The 23,510-nt window shown below is 41.6% G+C and overlaps 1 protein-coding gene across 1 annotated transcript in view; it reads right to left on the bottom strand.

Moving 5' to 3' along the window:
* The window catches only part of EPDR1 (ependymin related 1), a 33,058-nt gene extending 9,931 nt beyond the window's left edge, over positions 1-23,127 (bottom strand). The window contains exon 1 of the mRNA XM_082661627.1: positions 22,614-23,127. Coding sequence (XP_082517753.1) covers positions 22,614-22,918 — 305 coding nt within the window. The 5' untranslated portion in view covers positions 22,919-23,127. The remainder of the gene's footprint in view (positions 1-22,613) is intronic.
* Between the last annotated feature and the right edge of the window lie 383 nt (positions 23,128-23,510).

Raw genomic sequence — 23,510 nt, 5'->3', positions numbered from 1 at the left:
GATTGCTGGGTGGGATGGTAGTTCTATTTTTATTTTCTTAAGGAACCTCCATACTGTTCTCCATAGTGGCTGTATCAATTTACATTCCCACCAACAGTGCAAGAGGGTTTCCTTTTCTCCACACCCTCTCCAGCATTTATTGTTTGTAGAATTTTTGAGGACAGCCATTCTGACTGGTGTGAGGTGATACCTCACTGTAGTTTTGATTTGCATTTCTCTAGTGATTAGTGATGTTGAGCATCCTTTCATGTCTTTGTTGGCAATCTGTATATCTTCTTTGGAGAAATGTCAATTTAGGTCTTCTGCCCATTTTTGGATTGGGTTGTTTGTTTATTTGATATTGAGCTGCATGAGCTGCTTGTACATTTTGGAGATTAATCCTTTGTCAGTTGCTTCATTTGCAAATATTTTCTCCCATTCTGAGGGTTATATTTTCATCTTGTTTATGGTTTCCTTTGCTCTGCAAAAACTTTTAAGTTTCATTAGGTCCCATGTGTTTATTTTTCTTTTTATTTCCATTTCTCTAGGAGGTGGGTCAAAAAAGATCTTGCTGTGATTTATGTCATAGAGTGTTCTGCCTATGTTTTCCTCTAAGAGTTTTCTAGTGTCTGGCCTTACATTTAGGTCTTTAATCCATTTTGAGTTTATTTTTGTGTATGGTGTTAGGGAGTGTTCTAATTTCTTTCTTTTACATGTAGCTGTCCAGTTTTCCCAGCACCACTTTTGAAGATGCTCTATTTTCTCCATTGTATATACTTGACTCCTTTATCAAAAATAAGGTGACCATATGTGTCCGGGTTTATCTCTGGGCTTTCTATCCTGTTCCATTGATGTATATTTCTGTTTTTGTGCCAGCACCATACTGTCCTGATTACTGTAGCTTTGTAGTATAGTCTGAAGTCCAGGAGCCTGATTCCTCCAGCTCCGTTTTTCTTTCTCAAGATTGCTTTGGCTAGTCGGGGTCTTTTGTGTTTCCTTACAAATTGTGAAATTTCTTGTTCTAGTTCTGTGAAAAATGCCACTGGTAGTTTGACAGGGATAGCATTGAATCTGTAGATTGCTTTGGGTAGTAGAGTCATTTTCACAATGTTGATTCTTCCAATCCAAGAACGTGGTATATCTCTCCATCTGTTTGTGTCGTCTTTAATTTCTTTCATCAGTGGTTTATAGTTTTCTGCATACAGGTCTTTTGTCTCCTTAGTAGGTTTATTCCTAGGTATTTTATTCTTTTTTGTTGCAGTGGTAAATAGGAGTGTTTCCTTAATTTCTCTTTCAGATTTTTCATCACTAGTGTATAGGAATGCAAGAGATTTCTGTGCATTAATTTTGTATCCTGCTACTTTACCAAATTCATTGATTAGCTCTAGTAGTTCTCTGGTAGCATCTTTAGGATTCTCTATGTATAGTATCATGTCATCTGCAAACAGTGACAGCTTTACTTCTTCTTTTCCAATTTGGATTCCTTTTATTTCTTTTTCTTCTCTGATCGCTGTGGCTAAAACTTCCAAAACTATGTTGAATAATAGTGGTGAGAGTGGACAACCTGTCTTGTTCCTGATCTTAGAGGAAATGGTTTCAGTTTTTCACCGTTGAGAATGATGTTGCCTGTGGGTTTGTCATATATGGCCTTTATTATGTTGAGGTATGTTCCCTCTATGCCTACTTCCTGGAGGGTTTTTATCATAAATGGGTGTTGAATTTTGTCAAAAGCTTTTTCTGCATCTTTTGAGATTATCATATGGTTTTTCTCCTTTAATTTGTTAATATGGTTTATCACATTGATTGATTTGTGCATATTGAAGAATCTTTGCACTCCTGGGATAAACCCCACTTGATCATGGTGTATGATCCTTTTAATGGGTTGTTGGATTCTGTTTGCTAGTATTTTGTTGAGGATTTTTGCATCTATGTTCATCAGTGATATTGGCCTGTAGTTTTCTTTCTTTGTGACGTCGTTGTCTGGTTTTATCAGGGTGATTGCCCCCTCTGCTATATTTTGGAAGAGTTTGAGAAGGATAGGTGTTATCTCTTCTCTAAATGTTTAATAGAATTCGCCTGTTAAGCCATCTGGTCCTGGGCTGTTGTTTGTTGGAAGATTTTTAATCACAGCCTCAATTTTGGTGCTTGTAATTGGTCTGCTTATATTTTCTATTTCTTCCTTGTTCAGTCTCGTAAGGTTGTGCTTTTCTAAGAAATTGTGCATTTCTTCCAGGTTGTCCATTTTATTGGCATAGAGTTGCTTGTAGTAATCTCTCCTGATCCTTTGTATTTCTGCAGTGTCAGTTGTTACTTCTCGTTTTTCATTTCCAATTCTATTGATTTGAGTCTTCTCCCTTTTATTCTTGATGAGTCTGGCTAATGGTTTATCAATTTTGTTTATCTTCTCAAAGAAAATGCTGTTAGTTTTATTGATCTTTGCTATTGTTCATTTCTTTTTCATTTATTTCTGATCTGATCTTTATGATTTCTTTCCTTCTGCTAACTTTGGGGGGTTCTTTTATTCTTCTTTCTCTAATTGCTTTAGGTGTAAGGTTAGGTTGTTTATTTGAGATATTTCTTGTTTCTTGAGGTAGGATTGTATTGCTCTAAACTTCCCTCTTAGAACTGCTTTTGCTGCATCCCATAGGTTTGGGTTGTCGTGTTTTCATTGTCATATGTTTCTAGGTATTTTTTGATTTCCTCTTTGATTTCTTCAGTGATCTCTTGGTTATTAAATAGTGTATTGTTTAGCCTCCATGTGTTTGTATTTTTTACAGATTTTTTCCTATAATTGATATCTAGTCTCATAGTGTTGTGGTCGGAAAAGATACTTGATACGATTTCAATTTTCTTAAATTTACCAAGGCTTGATTTGTGACCCAAGATACGATCTTGGATGTTCCATGAGATGTTCCATGTTCCTGCAGAATGTTCCATGAGCACTTGAGAAGAAAGTGTATTCTGTTGTTTTTGGATGGAATGTCCTATAAATATCAATTAAGTCCATCTTGTTTAATGTATCATTTAAGGCTTGTGTTTCCTTATTTATTTTCATTTTGGCTGATCTATCCATTGGTGAAAGTGGGGTGTTAAAGTCCTCTACTATGATTGTGTTACTGTCGATTTCCCCTTTTATGGCTGTTAGCTTTGCCTTATGTATTGAGGTGCTCCTATGTTGGGTGCATAAACATTTACAACTGTTATATCTTCTTCTTGGATTGATCCCTTGATCATTATGTAGTGTCCTTTGTCTCTTGTAATAGCTTTTACTTTAAAGTCTATTTTGTCTGATATGAGAATTGCTACTCCAGCTTTCTTTTGATTTCCATTTGCATGCATTATCTTTTTCCATCCCCTCACTTTCAGTCTGTATGTGTCTCTAGGTCTGAAGTGGGTCTCTTGTAGACAGCGTATATACGGGTCTTGTTTTTGTATCCATTCAGCCAGACTATGTCTTTTGGTTGGAGCATTTAATCCATTTACGTTTAACGTAATTATCGATATGTATGTTCCTATTACCATTTTCTTAATTGTTTTGGGTTTGTTATTGTAGGTCTTCTTCTCTTGTGTTTCCTGCCTAGAGAAGTTCCTTTAGCATTTGTTGTAAAACTGGTTTGGTGTGCTGAATTCTCTTAACTTTTGCTTTTCTGTAAAGGTTTTAACTTCTCCATCGAATCTGTATGAGATCCTTGATGGGTAGAGTAATCTTGGTTGTAGGTTTTTCCCTTTCATCACTTTAAATATGTCTTGTCACTCCCTTCTGGCTTGCAGGGCTTCTGCTGAAAGATCAGTTGTTAACCTTATGGGGATTCCCTTGTATGTTATTTGTTGTTTTTCCCTTGCTGCTTTTAATATTTTTTATTTGTATTTAATTTTTGATAGTTTGATTAATATGTGTCTTGGCATGTTTCTCCTTGGATTTATCCTGTATGGGACTCTCTGTGTTTCCTGGATTGATTGACTATTTCCTTTCCCATATTATGGAAGATTTCAAGTATAATCTCTTCAAATATGTTCTCAGTCCCTTTCTTTTTCTCTTCTTCTTCTGGGATCCCTATAATTCCAATGTTGGTGCATTTAATGTTGTCCCAGAGGTCTCTTAGACTGTCCTCAATTCTTTTCATTCTTTTTTTTTTTTATTCTGCTCTGCAGTAGTTATTTCCACTATTTTATCTTCCAGGTCACTTATCCGTTCTTCTGCCTCAGTTATTCTGCTATTGATTCCTTCTAAAGAATTTTTAATTTCATTTATTGTGTTGTTCATCATTGTTTGTTTGCTCTTTAGTTCTTCTAGGTCCTTCTTAAATGTTTCTTGTATTTTCTGCATCTATTTTCAAGATTTTGTGTCATTTTTACTATCATTACTCTGAATTCTTTTTCAGGTAGGCTGCCTATTTCCTCTTCATTTGTTTGGTCTGGTGGGTTTTTACCTTGCTCCTTCACCTGCTGCATATTTCTCTGTTTCCTCATTTTGCTTAACTTACTGTGTTTGAGTTCTCCTTTTCGCAGGCTGCAGGTTCGTAGTTCCTGTTGTTTTTATTGTCTTCCCCCAGTGGCTACTGTTGATGCAGTGGGTTGTGTAGGCTTCCTGGTGGAGGAGACTAGTGCCTGTGTTCTGGTGGATGAGGCTGGATCTTGTCTTTCTGGTGGGCAGGACCACATCTGGTGGTGTGTTTTAGGGTGTCTGTGACCTTATTATGATTTTAGGCAGCCTCTCTGCTAATGGGTGGCATCACATTCTTGTCTGCTAGTTGTTTGACGTAGGGTGTCTAGCAGTGTAGCTTGCTGGTCATTGAATGGAGCTGGGTCTTAGTATTGAGATGGAGATCTCTGGGAGAGCTTTCGCCACTTGATATTATGTGGAGCCACGAGGTCTCGGGTGAGCCAATGTCCTGAACTCGGCTCTTGCACCTCAGAGGCACAGGCCTGACACCCAGCTGGAGCACCAAAACCCTGTGAGCCACACGGCCCAAGTCTACAGTTGTTCCCAAAGTCCACTGCCTCAATTTGGGGATGATTTGCTGTCTATTCAGGCATTCCACAGATGCAGGGTACATCAAGTTGACTGTGGAGATTTAATCTGCTACTCCTGATGCTTCTGGGAAGTGTGAGGTCTTCTGCCAGCGTTCAGTAGGTGTTCTGCAGGAGTTGTTCCACATGTAGGTGTGTTTCTGATGTATTTGTGGGGAGGAAGGTGATCTCCATGTCTTACTCCTCGGCCATCTTGAAGGTCTCCTTCAGTGGCTTTTTCATTCCAGCTCCTTTCTTTTTCATTCCCGCTCCTTTCAGCTCCTTCAATAGTGTAGTTTTAATTTGCCTTCACTCATTATAGTCGGTTGAACATCTTTCCATATGTTTAATTACCATATACTTTCTAAATTTTCAATAGCTAGTGATTTAACCTTTTGTGTCTGATATAAGTTGCAGATATTTTTTCTCTGCCATTTGTCTGTTGACATTATTTACATTTTTTTCTACAATGCAAAAGATAGTACTTTTTTTTTTTTTTTTTTTTTTTTGCAGTACGCGGGCCTCTCACTGTTGTGGTCTCTCCCGTTGCGGAGCACAGGCTCCGGATACGCAGGCTCAGCGGCCATGGCTTACGGTCCCAGCCACTCCGCGGCATGTGGGATCTTCCCAGACCGGGGCACGAACCCGTGTCCCCTGCTTCAGCAGGCGGACTCTCAACCACTGCGCCACCAGGGAAGCCCAAGATTGTACATTTTTGAAGTCAAATTCCTTTTATTGCTCTTGCATTGTGTCATATTTAGAAAACCTTTCCCTACTTTCAGGTTATAAAAAAATTCACCCATGATTTCTATTATCTCTGTATGGTTTTATTTTGTTAACATTTAGATCTTTATCTCATTTGGAATTTATCCTTGTGTATGGTGTAAAGTATGGGTACAATTTTATCTTTTCCCAGTTGTTCTAACATCATCCATTTAAAAGTCTATCTTTTTCCCAGTTATCTGAGATGCCACCTTTATCATATACCAACTGCAGATCTATGTCAGTCTGCTTCAGGACTCTACTTTATTCCATTGGGTTGTCTATCTATTCATGCACCTGTGTCACACTGCTTTAATTACAGAGACCTAATAGTGTGTTGTTTCATAATCTCGTAGAATTTGTCAGACCTCCTATTGTGTCCTCCTTTTCCAGGATTTTCCTAGATATTTGGGTTTTTAAATTTTTCCATATGAAATTTAGAATTAACTTATTTAGCTCCAACAAAAACCACCCTTTTGGTATTCGGAGGGGGAAGAATGGATATCTGTATGATGTTGTCATCCTATTCCCCTGCAAAAAAAAAAAAGTCTTTACATTTTTTCAAATCTCATTTTGTGTTTTTGTATCTTTCAGGAGTGTTTGAAAGTTTTCCTGTACAGATTTTGCAGATTTCCTTTGAGTTTATTCCTAAGTGGTTTGTCTTTTGTTGTTTTTGATGTTGCTGTTTTTTTTTTTTTTTTTTTTTCGCGGTACGTGGGCCTCTCACTGTTGTGGCCTCTCCCGTTGCGGAGCACAGGCTCCGGACGTGCAGGCCCAGCGGCCATGGCTCACGGGCCCAGCCGCTCTGCGGCACGTGGGATCTTCCTGGACCAGGGCATGAACCCGTGTCCCCTGCATTGGCAGGTGGACTCCCAACCACTGCGCCACCAGGGAAGCCCGATGTTGCTGTTTTAAATGAGATCTTCCATTGTTATTTTCTAGCAGACTATTGTTTGTATATATTAAAGCTATTGACTTTTCAGGTTAATTTTATATACAGATACCTTACTGAACTCTCTTAGTTTGAATCAGTTTCAATTAGTTTTATTTTTTAGGACCTTTATGTTTTCCAGGTATACTGCACCCATATCACTGGTAGAGATAGTTTTTATCTCTTCTTTTCTAATTCTCGTGTCTTTAAATATTTTATCTCTATGATTATATTGGCCAGTAAATCCAACACAATATTAAATAAAGTGGAGAAAATGGCCATCTTTGCCTTCTTCCTGAGTTTAGTGGGAAAGGGGCTATGGTTTCAATATTAAGCAGATTAAGAGCGCTACAGATTTCATCATATTAAGGAAGCATCAATCAGTTCTTTTGAATGCTTTGTATCAAGAATGTTTATTGAATTTTATCATCTGCCTTTCACAGATGTTTACAGATTCCCTAAAATTGAATCATCCTTACATTCCTGGAATAAACCTCATTTGATCATAATGTATTCTTTTTTTTTAATGTGCTATTGGGTTCGGTCTGCTATTTGGGAATTTTTAATCAGTGATTGCATCAATTTTCATAAATGACATTGCTTTACAATAATTTAACAGATGCGTAGTTCTCTTGTACACATATACCATAATTTGCTTCAGTAGTTCCCTACTCATGACCACTTAGATTATTTCCACAGTTCGTTAGTATTTACAATGCTAAATACAAATTGGAGATAAGCCCTTTTGCCTTTCTGTTTCTATATCCCTATTTAAAATTTATAGCCTGGGATTATTGGATCAAGGGAAATTCCCATTTTATATTTTATGAGGTACTACTGTTTCCCAAAAAGGAACAGTGGAGGTTTTAACTGGATGTAGAGCTTCATTATTTTCTTCCCATTAGAAAAGTTACCAGAAGTTTACCCTACTGTGAGAAAACAGGAGATACCCTTTCTGTCTAATTTTCCTACCTCAGGATATGGTTTACAAACAGCATGAAAAGCACTGTAAAGTAGCTTTGGTCAAGGAATTAAGGCTCCCTGTCTACCACTGGTGAGCTGTATGATCATAATTTTAATCTCCATGTTTCCCATATATAAAGAGAAATTAAAATTTTGATCTCACAGCATTATTATGAAGATGATTTGAGATAATGGATGTGAAATTGTTATGTAAATGAAAGGATATATAGAGTTTTGTAGGAAAGTCTGATTACAGTTGTGTTTACTATAATCAGTTAATGTTTAACAAGTAAACTGCTCATTTAACTTGTACACATTAAGATGTGGTCTGCTATGTAACAAAGAAGGGTTAATTCATTCAGATGAGATGGAGAGATGAAGGAGAGAACACTCCTGAGGGCATAATAGACCCCTTTGTGTAAGACCTAGCAGGCATTCTCACCCATTCTCCCTGACCTGCTTCTCACTATAGAAGCTAAGAAAGTATACTCATGTACTCGTTTTCTTAGCCTTCCTACAAGCTAGGAGTATTACTGGTTCTGGCCTTGGAGACCTAAAGGGAAGTCTATGGGGAGAGGGAATCCTCTGGAAACTTCTTTTCTCACAAAGAAAGAAGAGGAGAGTCTCTGTTGCACTCCACTTCCTTCATTTTCTGTCTCTGAACGTAGTTGGGTGAGAACTTAATGCTTGGAGTGGAGGCAGCCATCTTGAAGCCATGAGGCAACAAGTCAGCATGCCCTCTTGCAACTACGGGCCAACATTCCAAGAATGGCAGAGTGGATGCATGGAGAAGAACCAACCAGGGGCCCTGGTGAAACTGTTGGGTCAAACCTACAGATACGTATCACCAGAATTCTGAGGTAAACAAAAAAATCCTTATAATTTAAGCCTCGGACAGTGAAATTTTCTGCAGCCAAAAGCACCTTACATGAAATAAGTAAAAACCAATACTTTACAGGTATGACCTATTGGATTCCTTATAACAAGTCTGTGAAAGCCTTCCCTTCCAGAATGAGCAGGGCCCAAGGATTTGGTTAATCCTAGAATGCAAAATACCAGACACTGGCCTGGGCATAAATGAACCCAAATAGCTACTGCCTTCACAGCCAAGGAGCAACTGTTTTTCTGTCCTGAATTGGGTTAGTCAGGAAAAAAAAAGTCTAAGGCAGAAGTTACAGACTGACAAATTCAGCTGGCTGACATGTTATTAGCTTTTTTCTTTTTTTAAAAAACAGATGAGAAAATATAAGGCTCAGAGCATAATTTAGTAGTAAATAATGGTGCCAGAATCAAACCCAAGATGTGATCTCCAACCAGACTCATTCTAATTCACTGATACCACATTCTTTGCCTCCTTTCACAGGGGAAAGGAGTGATTCTTACCATCCATGTAGGAGTACTTGGCCATCCAAGATATACTAAATTACAGAGAAGGGAGTGGACAAATATTATATTGTGATTACAAAAGTACTCTGGCTTTTATGGAAGAAACTGGACAAATTTTGGATTTGTTTAATATGCAATATAATAGATTAGTAATGCATGCTGGCTTTCTGACTCTCCACAGGAAGAATTGAGCTGTGGCCACTTGACATTCTGGTGTATACCAAGATCGAGTTACACCCTACAGTAATCATGAGACATAAAAGAAAAACACTATTTCAAAATTGTTGTGTTAGACACCAACTCATCGTGCAGGCTGATGCCAACCACATATAACAAAAGGAAAATTAAATTACTTGAGAATGCAGCCCTAGGAAAAGTAAAGTCAAAGAATAATTACGTGTGCCATTTAAGAGGCTGTAAGGTGATGGGCCTCCGCTGCTTGGATTCTAGTTCAAAAGAAGAAAAGGGTGCTCAAGAAATTGAAGAGTTTTATGTTTCAGAAATGTATCGGGATGAATATTGGCAAAGTGTAGGCATATAGTCTTTCATCTGATGGAATATAATAAAAAAACCTTCTCATGAGGCAATAGTTCAAGCTGGCTTTTTTTTCACCACCACTAAAAGAAACAGCCTCTTTAGTACTGAGATACCCATGTTGCCATGGTACACAGTGACTTCTAGAACTTCGTATCAGGGGTATTAAGGAGGTTGGGAGGGTATAAGGATAGTCAGGTTCATACAGTCAGCACTATGCTTTTCAGCAGAAAAATATCAGGTCTGAAGCAGGTGCTGTCTCCGCTTGAGTTCAACCAGCTCAGATAGCTCCATGGTGGCCCAAGCATCTTCCTCAGAGGAACGTCTTCCATTCCCAGCCTGGAATCCTGGGTCATCGGCTTCTCGGTGAGACACTCTGGGCAGTAGGCCTTACAATTCCAGAGGATATAAGAGGTATCTCAGTAAGGGACTTGGGGGCAATGTTTTAGTAGCTTTGGAGTCGATGCAGATGGTTCTGCTCACCACAGTCTTCCCTGAAAGTATTTTCAAGCAACCTCAGAGCCCTTGCATTCATCATGGCTGCTCCTGGATGCCACACTAACTAGTCTGGTGGTTCATGACGTCAGATATAGTCCTCATAAGTTATACGTCACCTGTAGCTGACAAGGCTACATCGGACCTAGGAACTGTTATGCCCCTTGGCCCTGTGCCACCATCTTTCCATCTGCCAGCATTTTCCCTGGCAACTTCTGAGATGCTCCAGAGCAGCAGATTCTCTGTGTTCTATGATCTGAATGTTTTTACCTCCCCCAAAGTTCATGTTGAAAACCTAAAGCCCAAGATGAGTATTAGGGGTGAGACTTTTGGGAGGTGATTAGGTCCTGAGGGTGGAGCCTACATGAATGGGATTAGTGCCTTTATAAAAGAGTCCCCAGAGAGCTAGCTGGCCCCTTCCACCATGTGAAGATACAATGAGAAGTCTGAAACCCAGAAGACGGTCCTCACTCACTGGCAGAGCTCACACTCTGGACCTTTCCCAGTAGACCTAACTTTAAGCCACAATAAGAGCAGCCTTCTGTGAAGGGGCAGGGGTCATCCAAGGCACTGCAGCCTTTTTGTCCAGGAGCAGCTGCTGCTTCTGTTTGGGGGCCATCTATCCCAAGAGTTTCTCCTTTCTTTGCAAGGTCTGAGGGCAACGTAGTCGCCCTGCTAGGGTCTGATTCTTCAGATGGCCTCTTGGTTCAAGATGCACTGCTTCTGAAGAAAACCACTGGTGCTGGGGAAACTTCCAATGCCCATATTGGGGGAAATTCTCCAAACCTGAGATTGAGGAGCAGGAGAACACTGAAGGCAGTGTTTGATGAGAGAAGAGCTGAGAGTAGCTCATGCATGAAAGGAGCCTGGGTGATCCATTGGTCATGGCATGCCCTCCTACCTGTAGTGGAGTGTATGCTCCACTATAACCCTGCTTTAAAACTTTTCAAAATATGGGTAGGCACTGTAATTTAATTCTCAAAAATTGTCCTTAACAAAGAAGATATAAGATGTAAAATATAAGGGAATGATAAACCATAAAACCATCACACGTATCCATTAGTTTATTGTTAAAATGTAATTCTGAGGAAAAAGATAAGAGAATACAAATATAGAATATTGGGAAGAAAAGGGGATATTGATAGATAAGGTGAAGATTTTTAAGTTAACAGAATATTATGAATGGACTTGAGGACAAGGGGAGTGGGAAGGGTGAGCTGTTACGAAGTGAGAGAGTGGCATGGACATATATACACTACCAAATGTAAAATAGATAGCTAGTGGGAAGCAGCCGCATAGCACAGGGAGAGCAGCTCGGTGCTTTGTGACCACCTAGAGGGTTGGGATAGGGAGGGTGGGAGGGAGACGCAAGAGGGAGGAGATACGGGGATATGTGTATATGTATAGCTGATTCACTTTGTTATAAAGCAGAAACTAACACACCATTGTAAAGCAATTATACTCCAATAAAGACATTTAAAAAAAGAGAGAAATATTATGTACAAATGTGTTATGATGACAAATAGAATCTTGATGAAATAAAAGCTTTTCTAGGAAAATATAAACAACCAGAACTAAGACTTAAGCAGAAAGGTAAGCAGGTCAATAACCAGAAAAAAAAATCCTTACAATAGCCTAGTGGCATTTTAGATGTTCGATCTTAAAAAGAGATCAAAGAGTTACTTCTTCAAAAGGAGTTGGGTCCACATGGTTTCATGACTCAGTTTTTTCCAACCTCAAGACTATAGAGCATAGAGAAATACAGAAAGCTTGCCAATTCTTTTACAAAGCTGTGAAAACCCTGACATTAAAATATAGAAAACACAAAAATATAAACTATAGATCAAGCTAAATTATGGCTATAGATTAAAAACAAATATTAAATACTAGCAAATCAAATCAAGCAGACTATTTAAAGAATAATGCATAATAATAAATTGGAATTTATTTTAGAAATGCAAAGATGGTTTAATGTCAGGCAATCTATTAGTACAAGTCACTAGGTTGGGGAAGTTTAAGATTCATTCTGATTAGAATAAATTCTTTATAATATAGGTCAGAAAAATATTTACTGAACATGATAGTGTATCTTTGTTAAACCAGCAGCCAGTAGGAGACTTAAGTGTGACAAATTAGAGGCATTCACTTTAGAGTGAGACTCATGACAAGGGAGTGTGACATCACTGCAGGTATGTCATTTTGCCTTTCAGTTTCTTGTTTATCATATTTGAAATCACTAAAAATAATTAGGCTCCTTATAGGTGTGAGTGTGGGAAACATGAACATTCATATTCTGCCAGTTGAAATATCAGCTGGAACAACCTTCCTGAAGAGCAAAGTTGTCAAAAATTTATAAATGTGCAATCCCTTTTCAATCATTTTCTTATCGAAGAATCTATCCAAAATATTTTTAAAGTGGTACACATATAACTGCACACAAATACAAGGTCATACATGTAGTTGTTTATACTAGTGAAAAATAGAGGGGAAAGAAATATAACTGGGGACTTCTCTGGTGGCACAGTGGTTAAGATTCCACACCCCCAATGCAGAGGGCCCGGGTTCGATCCCTGATCAGGGAATTAGATCCCGCATGCATGCCGCAACTAAGAGTTTTCACGCCTCAACTAAGGAGCTGGTGAGCCACAACTAAGGAGCCCGCCTGCCACAACTAAGGAGCCTGCCTGCCACAACTAAGACCCGGTGCAACCAAATAAATAAAGAGAAAAAGAAACATAACTGTCCCCTATAAGGGACTGTTCACAGAAACTCTGTTCCATCCATTAGCCAGAATACCATTCAGTCATTAAAAATGATTCTGTTAAAGATTACCTAGTGGCATGAGAAATATGTACAATGTTTTGTTAAATTTAAAAAATCACAAAGCATGTTTCCACTGTAATTTTAGAATTGTATATACAGAAATAGAAATTAAAAATCCAGAAGCACATATATAAGGGTTGTTAATCCTGGACAACAGGACTCTCTTTACTCTATTTTGCTCTTCTCTGTTATCTAGATTTTCCACCATGAACATGTATAATGCTAGAAATCCCAAAGTCATAAAAAATGGTATTTATTCATTCAACACACATTTACTGAGACTTACTATGTGCCAAGCACTTCTAGGTGCTGGGCTTTTGGTAGTAAACCAGACAGATCAAGTTCTCCTCTCACTCCAGGGAAGAGAGACACAAGGCAATGTCACTCAGTGATAGTGTCCTAAGGGAAACAGAACGAGATGTGATGGAGAGTGGCTGGTGGGGAGGGCTTTGTTGGACAGTCACAGAAGGCCCCTCTGAGAAGGTGATGGGCTAAGACCTGAATGAAGAGAAGCCGGGAGTTCAAAGATGATACAAGCAGACGAGTCAGTATGGATGAGCTCGCACAATATTATTAAAGGGAAAACAGCCTATTATAAAACAGTATGGGCTACGGTATGTAGACTTCGCATCGAAAAATCTCTTAGGATATTTAGAAGATGTTACTAGTAGTCGTTATCACTTTGGCAGTTATGGGTAATTTTTACTTTTCTCTCTCTGCTTATCTGTATTTTAGATATCCGTTTACAATGACTATGTATCATTGTTACTCATTCCCTCATTCAAAACAATTTAGTCAGGCCTGTTCTATGGTGCTGGAAATACAGCAACAACCAGAGAAAAATCCTGGACCTTATGGAGCTTTACTTTGGATATGAGGGAACAGACTTTAAAGTTTTAAATTAAATTAAATAGTATGCTAATAAAATATTAATAAAAATATTAAATAGTAGGTAAATATCTTGAACATAAAAGGCAGTGAGGTGGGATGTATGAAAATGTGGAGAGAAGGGACAGTCTAATTTGGGGGTGGGCCGTACAGCTTTTTAGGGAAAAGGCTTTCTAGGCAGAGGAATCAACAACACAAGTGCCAAAGGAGTGAGAATGCTGAGGCCACGGGCTGGAGTGAGTGAGCTGGCAATGAGGTGATGATGGATGGACGATGGAGTGAAGAGGTCAAAGACAAGGTGTGGAGGGGGTCGGGAAGCAGATCCCACAGGGTGGTCAAGTCCATGCAAAAACATTTACTCTGAGACACAGAAAGGCACAGGAGGGTTTTTGAGCAGACATGAGACATGATACAACAATTTTTAGCAGAATCACTCGGGCTGCTATGTTGAGAACAGACCAAAGGGAGCAAGGGCAGAAGTAGGGACCCATTAGGAGGCTATTGCAAGAATGATGAAGGTTTGGACCAGGATGACAGCAAAGGTGTGGTCAGATTCTGGTCTACAAGTCTGGGTCTATATCAAAATTAGAGTCAATAGAGTCTGCTTCTGGATTACTTGTGGCAAGTGGGAGAAAAAGAAATCAAGGATGACTCTAAGGGTTGATCCTGAGCAACTGGAGTTGTTATTAGCTGAGGTAAAGAAAACTGCAAGGGGAATAACTTTTGTTTGTTTGTTTGTTTGTTTGTTTGTTTGCAGGGGAGGCATTAATTTTGGACATGCTGAGTTTGAGTAGTTATTAGAGATCCAAAAGAAGAACTCAACCAAGCAGCTGGATATATGAACACAGAGTTCAGGAGAGAGCTCTAGGCTGGACATGCACATGTGCGAGTCCTTCAGGTAAGGATGGCATTTGACTCCATGATCTAGATGTGATCACCAAAAAAGGGGTAGAGACAGAAAAGCAAAGGGATGGGAAGCCTGCGCCCTGGAATATTCCACTATTAATGATCCAAGAGAAGAGGAGAAAGAGCAATGGAGGCTGAGAAGGTAAGAAATGAGGTGGAAGGAGAGGAACTAGAAAAGCACAGTGTCCTGAAAGCTACATGAAGAAAATACTTCTAGATGGAGGAAATGACCGACAGTAAAATGAGACCAGATAAAAGATCACTTGATTACTAATGTGGAGTGTACTGCCCTTGACCAGAACCGCTTCAGTAGAGCTGTGATGATCAATGTTTGATTGGAGGGGGGTCCAAGAGAGCATGGGAGGACAGAAATTGGAGTTAGCATGAGATTTGCTTTAAATAGAAGGGGAGAATGGGGTTTCAGTTAGTAAGATCAAGAGAAGATTTTTTTTTCTTGAAAGCTGGGTAAAATAAAATAAATTATAAAGGGGGAAAATAGAAGATTTTTACTGGAATTGGGGAAATATAAGCCTATCACATTTATTCCAGGAAAAACAAACCACTAATTGGTGGAATATTTTCAGATCTTTGGGCACTTTGCCCCTGACCACCATCTTTGAGGTCAGAATCAGGAAGAAACAATTCAAGGTTAATGGAGAGAAATAAAGATGTTTTCAAAGCAGTATGGTGACCACCTCTGGCTTCTTTTTATAAGTTAGTCTCCTATCCCACCAGTCCCTTTACTCTCCTGGGCTTATCTTCCTTGGAACTTCTTTTTCCTCACTGCCCACTTTTTCCACATCCCAGCATCAACCCTCTGAAATCCAGGGTCAGTAGACCCACAGAATTAAGACTCTTAAAGAAAACTTTATGCGCTTCCAATAAAATCTCTTTCTTGAAGAAAAACTCAGTATTGCAAATCAGCATGGTTTATTTTTCGAGGATCAGAAGGCCACAAGCAGTCAGACTTCCTGAGCCAATAAAAGAAAATACTGGCTCCAGTTATCAGAGACCAAGAGGAGGGAGTAAGGGCAAAGGAGTCATTTTTCTCAAATTCTGAAAGTCAGGATTTCTTCAAATGGGAGCCCAATCCATGCAAAGCAGGGCTCAGGATCAAACAAATTGGTTGAACATTTCATACTAATTCATCTCCCTGAGGATTTACGATGATGTTGCCCCGAGAAATCCAAAAGAAAAACATATAAAAAAATGTAACCTGACCCTCCCTTCCCCTTATTAAACAGTTTAGTCTAAAGCCATTAGACAGGGCCAAGCAAGGTACGTGTCTGCATGGCCTGGCCTGGGGTGCAGAGCCCAAGAGGAAGGCATCCATGTAGGGAGGGGGGTACCATAGCAATGCCTGACTGGTTACCTACTGCAGTTGAATAAAGGCACCCAGTTTTCTCACACCCTAAAAAGGGAGGTACGAAAAATGAACAGGAGTACACTAGAATGATCCATGTGGTGTGGATCAGAATTAGAGATATCGGTATAAATATCTCTATGTATTAGAATTGGAAGCTCAGAAATAAATGTAGATACAAATGTTTGTATGTATGTGTTAGTGACTCTGTGTGTGTATGTGCATATGTATGTATGCATTCAAACCTACATCATCTTGCTTTGTCCAGTGAAGGGGCCTGGAAGCAGTGCCATCCAAGAGCCATGAGCACAACTAGACCAGGACCTAGGCTTCCAAATATTATTCTCCAGTGAAAGTAACCAGAGCTTCTTGAGAAATGGCTTATTCCAAGACTCTGGCAGGGAAAGTACAGATGATCTTGGAATATCTTGCCAGAAAGCAAGGAAGTGCTCAAAGAATAAGGGAGACCTGTCAAAAGAACATAGAAGCCAACTTGAAGAGGTTCCCACTGGCGCAATCTGGGACAATTTGAACATCAAATAAACAATGAGAGCAAATGCAATTCAATGAGAATCCTAGCGTCCATGCTGATAAAAACAAATGAATAACTTGAAACTTCAATGAAGAATGGGATATGTACATGGTCCTAAAATCTCTCCCTATAAAACACTTATGAATTACAAAGTATAAAAGTGTTACTTCGCACTGAAGAAACCATGCAGACATCAGTAATCAAGTCATCAAAGTAAACATCCAGATGTGACAGTCCTACCGTTCCTACCGTAAGTGAATAACTTGAATCTAATTATGAGGAAACATCAGACAAACCCAAATCAAGGAACATTCTACCAAATAACTGGCCTGTATTGAAGTGCAAGAAAGAATGAGGAACTGTTCCAGACAGAAAGAGACTAAAAAGACACAACATTTACATGCAATACTTGAATATAAACTGGGTCCTTCTGCTGTAAGAACATAAAAAGCACAAGTGGAAAAATTTGAATGAGACCTGAATTTCAGATGGTAGAAATGAATGCGTGTTAATTTCCTGATTTGTATGGTTGTGTTGCAGTTATGCAGGTCAATGGCCCTGTTTGTAAGAAATAAACACTGAAGTATTGGGGGTCGTGGGGATATCAAGTTGGCAACTCACTCTCAAATGATTCAGGGGAAAAAATGGGTATGGACCAGAATTGCAACTTTTCTGTAAGTGGGAGATAGTTTCAAAATAAAATTGTATATTTGGAGGAAAAAAAACCTAATCCTGATTCTCAAACACATATGATTGTCGAAGTTGCCTGGCGTGATAACACCCCTTGGAATTAATCTTCCACAGCAGATCCTTGGAGGGGCACTTCTGTAAGCAGTCCTATTCAACCCCTTAGTGTAGGGAGGCTCCATGGAGAGGACAGCCTTCTGAGTTTGGAGCCAAAGCGTTTAAAGACAGCCTTGCTCTTCTCTACCCATGAACACAAGCTTAGGTGAAAAGAAGGAAGAAAAAGAACTCTGAATTGTCTACACAAGGGGACAAGTTGAGAAAACATTTAGAATTTATGTCAAGTTCATTGCATCTTGGTAGAAACAGGAATCAGCCTAATATAATAAAAGTACAAGGAGTGCTCTCATGGTATCATTTAATCTTATCTGTACCTAGCTTTTAAGGAAGAAGTCCTAAACATTATTTAGTATAAACGTTGTAGGGCTTCCCTGGTGGCGCAGTGGTTGAGAGTCCGCCTGCCGATGCAGGGGACACGGGTTCGTGCCCCGGTCCGGGAAGATCCCACATGCTGCGGAGTGGCCGGGCCCGTGAGCCATGGCCGCTGAGCCTGCGCGTCCGGAGCCTGTGCTCTGCAACGGGAGAGGCCACGACAGTGAGAGGCCCGTGTACCGCAAACAAAACAAAACAAAACATTGTAGATATCATTAAAATCAAATTAAAAGATGAAAAACATTGACGTTCTGAGAAGCAAAGGACCTTGTGGAGGTGAAGCCAGGATTAGAAGGCATGTTTGGCATCCCACGACTGTCTAAATGGATGTCCATGCTCTCTCCACTACACTAGGTGGTTTTCTCTAAGAATAGAGAAATTATATTCTGTTCTCCAAGAAACAGAATGGTCTGGAAAAATTGAGACAGAGATGAACTAATCAGTATTTGAATAAGAACCCACTTGTCACTCTATTTAAGACATATTTTTTTAGTCTTTTACCAAAAAAGAAAAAATCCCCAAACATGTAGGATTGGTAGTTGAACAGTCTTCTAAGACATATTCCTAATTTACCAATGCATGTCCTCTTAATGCTTCTCTGCTCGCTCTGCTTCATTAATTCCACCTCCCAATCCACCATCTTGTAAATGGGAGCAGTAAGTTACTGGTAACCTAACAAAATTCATTCAGCATCTACATTGCTTCTCCCATAAAGTTCACTATGTTACTGAAATACAAAGTAATCTTGCTTTTCCTTCAGTCTTCCAAATGTAATACTTGTGAGTTTATAGGAAAGACAGTTGGAACCAGAAAATGAAATAGTATCAATTACTAATATTTCCCATTCTCTGCTAAGGCTTGTCTTATCTGAAGCTTGTAAGGTTATTTAATCTTTTCCATCATCTCAGGGAGAAGAAAGCCTGGAAAATCCTAGTCATTCCACAGTAACTATCAGTGGGACTTTCCATAACTAACTGGATGCAAAATAAAAATCTTAAGAAGTTGATCCAATTCTAAAACTACTTCTCAACTTATAAATAAATATGAAGAGACAACCCATCCATATTTTCTTCAAATAACATCTGGTTTCTTGGCCAGACTGCTAATACCTGAAAAAGTTTCTGAGTTTGTTCCAACAAATCTACATTTAAAGAGCTTAAAAACGCATTTATGCACTAAACATTCTTTTCTACATCTGACTTAGGGCCAGAGATGGGACTGTGAGACAGAACCTTGCCAAGAAATTGGAAAGATGGGGAATAAAATGGCCTTCTAAAAGCTAAACTGTGAAATCAACACTTGACGGATCAGGGCAAAGAAATGAGAAATCACCACATGGACAGAGGGAACTATATTCAGTGTCCTGTAATAAACCATAACGGGAAAGAATATGAAAAAGAGCATGGATATATGTATGTATAACGGAATCACTTTGCTGTACACAAGAAACTAACACAACATTGTAAATCAACTATACTTGAGTTAAAGAAAGAAAGAAACAAATCACCACATGGGGACAAAAAAGCTTCTAGGCCAGCAAGGTTTGGCTGTGACCCCACTAAAGATATAATACACATATCTGAAGACTATATTAATTGATCATGGAGTCATAGAAGAAGGATTGCTAAGACAACCGGAGCAGTACCCTCCAAGGCCCCGTGCAGAGCGGAGGGAGTCTGAACCAGCAGCATTGGGGTAGCATAGAATCAGCGACAAGCACCACTCTGGTGAAAATGATGCGTCACTTTATCTTAGCCTGATTACGCTGGGCTGGCCCGTCTTATGCATGATGGAAAGCTCAACATTGAGCACACGGCCTAGCCTAGAGCAGGCAGTCATTAGACTCCATGAATTTGCTCCAACTCTTTGCTCACAACTTCCTGATTAGAATTTGGCTCTCCACATAGGTCTGCCTACAGGGAGAGAATGAGCTAGTCAGATTTGAGAATGCTGGCCCCCATGCCAGCCGCAGCACTCACTGAAATATCCAGTGTAACATTTGAGCTTGTTTGCTCCTAGTCTGCTCCCAAAGGAAGGGCCCTTGAGTGTGCTGCCAGATCAACTGTCTGAGCCCACAGGGCTGGCAGGGAGTCTCTGGGCCATGGTACATTCACCAGGATGGCGATGATGGCGGTGGCCACGGGGATAGCTGCGGCCGCACACTGAGCGCCTTTTGTACTATGTGTCAGACCAGTGCACTATGTGCTATTCACACTTGAACTCATTTCATCCCCACAACAAAGCAATACATTAGGCATTAGTAGTATTCCCATCTAGTAACTTACCCAAAGACCCACACTAGGAATCTGAATTCAGAGGCAGATTTATCTGACTCTAGAGCCTAATCCCTTACGTTGTGAAAATACTACCTTGGGGCGTGGGAGCGGGGGCAGCCATGAACCCTATCCTTGTCCTGGCCAAACTCCTCTGTGTCAGCAGTGTGCTTTGGGCCATCTCAGCCCACCTTCAACATGACTACTCATCAATACGCCACTATCATAAAAGGCTTCACAACAACGAACACAAAGAGTAGCGCTTGACCCTTTATCACAAGTGCAGAAAACCAAACCCCATCTCAGCGAACAGCATCCCCATCTACTCATGCCATCAGTACTGTAAGCTTCAGAAGCCAAAAATGACTATTCCCTCCCCCTCATCACCCTGCAGCATAGCGTCTAGTCATTTGCACCTCCTTCAATAAGCCTCTTCAATATCCTCAAGACTTCCCTAATGCGTCCACTTCTCACCATCACCATTGCCACTCCCCGTCTTTCACCTGGCTCTCTCTACAGACATCTCCTAGGTCATGTTTCGGCTTCTTCTCGTTTTTCTTTATTCTCGACCATACAACCAGTATTCTTTATAAAATCCAATCACGGCATTCCACTGCTTAAATATCCTTCCCTGGGTCCCCAACCTCCCGCCATACTCCATGCTTCAGTCTTAATAGTGACTGGCCTGCAGTTCTTGGAATATTCTCAGCCCTGCCTGTGGCAGGATGTCCTGGAATACACCCACATCCCCCTGGACCAGTCTCCCCTCCATGCCTCGTTCCCTCTAATGGTCAGCTCGTCCAGGGGTTTTGGGACTCGCTCCTGTCCCACCTCCTCCAGGAAGCCTGGGTTAGGTGCCTGTCTGAGGTGCTCTCGTGTCCAGCTCATCCTTCACCCCACTGTATGGGAATTCTTACTGACGTGACTCCACCCCCAGACCGTGACCTCCCTGAAGCCCAGGACTCACTCTGAATACAAAATGCCTGACACGAAAAAATGCACAGTGAAAGAATGAATGAACGGACAAGAGCCTGTTACATCATAGATGTCAGAATCCACTCAGTTTCCTCAAGTCCCAGCTCTTGGTCTTGAGAAAGCTGTCTAATCTCCCTCAACCCCAGATTCTCTGTCTGTAAACTGGAGATCATAAAACCTGCATTGTCAAGTTGTTGTGAGATTTAAACTAAATCATATGGTATGTGGAACGTCTTCAGCACCAAGCCTGGTACATAACAAGTACCCAAATGTTGGTTGTTGCTATTATTATTACAAAGACCTTCGCCACTTGACAGAAAACAGTCATGTTCTTGAAAGAGAACAGATACCCCCAGTGCACCACGATGACTCGGCTGCCCCAGGCCTCCTCAGCATTCATGGTTTACAGTCATCATGCACTGTTTTCATTCTCGAACATACTCCTTTGAAGGGTTCTGGCACTTCCATACTGTCTTCAAGATGCCTAATACTTGGACAAATGCTTTTAGGTAAAATGATATCAAATTTGCCCCACATCTTACTGCCCACTGGAACCTTAAACTATGGACATTCACATAGCACCTCCTAATGATGCGAATGCCATACGAAGAGGCCAGCATAACCCTGGGAAGAACACACACAGAGAAACAGGAACGGGGGGCAATGGACAGGTGGTGATCCCAAAATAGAAATCAGGTCTTAAAGAGGTCAGAAGCAAGCTGAGGTCTCAGAAAGAGAGTGTCCTTTGTCACATGAGATTCAGAAAGGTGAATGATCAGACCAGTGGTTAAAAAACATTGTAGCATAACCCCTCTGTGGAATATTGTGCAGCCATTAAAAATAGGTAGGGACGGGGACTTCCCTGGTGGCGCAGTGGTTAAGACTCCTCGCTCCCGATACAGGGGGCCCGGGTTTGATCCCTGCTCAGGGAACTAGAGCCCACATGCTGCAACTAAGGCCCAGCGCAACCAAATAAATAAATAAATATTTAAAAAAAAAAATAGGTAGGGGCCAACTAATAAAATGGTAAATACGAACACATAAGAGATCGTGTTATATAAAAAATATAGACATAGGATTTTTGATTACAGAATGTAAAACTTGCTTAAAAGAAAATGTAAGGGAGTAGACCGAAATTTTAATGGTTATGACACAGTGATGAGTTTATTTTTTTTTTAACTGATTCCACACACCTTTTGCAGTGTTGTCACATTCCTTTAAAATGTGAAAAAAAAAAAATCTGCCTGTCGTCCTCGCAGATGGCTCCTCGAAGAGCTGAGATAGTGCAGAAGACACGCCCTAGGCTGAAGGGGGCACCAGGAGCCAGGAGGCTGACTCAGCAGCCTTTGAGCGTGGGCGAACCTGGGCCTGGAGCGCCCGGCAGGTCATTTCTTCACCGGCCACCGCCCCGCGGGGTCTCACTGAGTGCACGCTAGCAGGCCGCCCCCGGTGGGCCCAGCCGCCACCCAGCCCCCGACTGTGTTGTCCCCAAGCGATCCTCTCGGCGAAGTTTGTCTTGGAGAGGAGGGAAGCGCCGCGAGCGGCTGTGGAAACCCCGCGACCTCGCCCTCCCCGGGCCTCGCGACCCCACGCTCCGCGCCCTGGCGCCCCGCGTACCTCTTGCAGGGGATCAGCGCCTTCCTCTCGTCCAGCACCCGCACGCGTTGGTTGAGCCCGTCGTAGGAGAGCAGGGCGCGGCTGTAGCGCCCGGTGCTCTGCCGGTACAGCACCTGACGCCCCTCCCACTGCTGCGGCGCCTGGCACGGGCGCTGAGACCCCGGGGAGTCCCCGGCCCCGGGCCCCGGGGCCGCCGCCGCCGCCCCCAGGCCGCAGAGGCCGCCCAGCGCCCAGACCCAGAGGCCGCCCAGCAGCCAGGCGCCCAGGGCCCTGCGGGCCACACGGAGGAGTGCGCGTCCCGGCATCGCCGTCCGCCGCGCCCGCCGCCCCCCGAGGCCCAGCCCGAGCCCGAGGGGGCGCTGAGCAGCCCAAGAGAAGCGCAGCGCGGAGCTCTCTCGAACTGTGCCCGAGTGCGGTCTGGGCCAAGTTGCTGCCGGTCCCGGCGGCGGCCTCTACGGCTCTGGGGATCAGGCCTGGGCTCCGGGCCCTGGGCCCTGGGGAAGCTCCGGTGAATCGTGCGGGAGCTATTTGTGCCCGGGCCGCTGCCCGCTGCAGCTTCTGTTTTCACTTGCTCTCTGCTGCCAACAGGAAATGCAGTGGCAGCGGTGCCACTAGCATCCTGAAGGGCATCCGTGTTTTAAAGGGGGGCGGGGGGGGAGCGATGAGAAGGGAAATGTTTCTCTGCTAACTTGAGTATTCAACGGGTAACCAACTCTGGGGGACGAGCTCGAGGTCAAGGTCGGGAAAGCAGGGCCTCAGCACTTGCTGTGCCGCAGGTAACCTGTCCCTTTATCAAAATTGCCACCTGCTAACTCCAAATTAAAAATGGAAAAAAGGGTTCCTTCCTGAAGAAATGACACCAGTCATTTATCATGGCCGTTTGGCAGTCCCCCACTC

The sequence above is a fragment of the Grampus griseus genome, assembly GCF_964374135.1.
Source record: "Grampus griseus genome assembly, chromosome: 9".
NCBI lineage: Eukaryota > Metazoa > Chordata > Mammalia > Artiodactyla > Delphinidae > Grampus > Grampus griseus.
The sequence above is the reverse complement of the archived record's forward strand: the minus strand, read 5'-3'. Positions and strand labels throughout refer to the sequence as shown.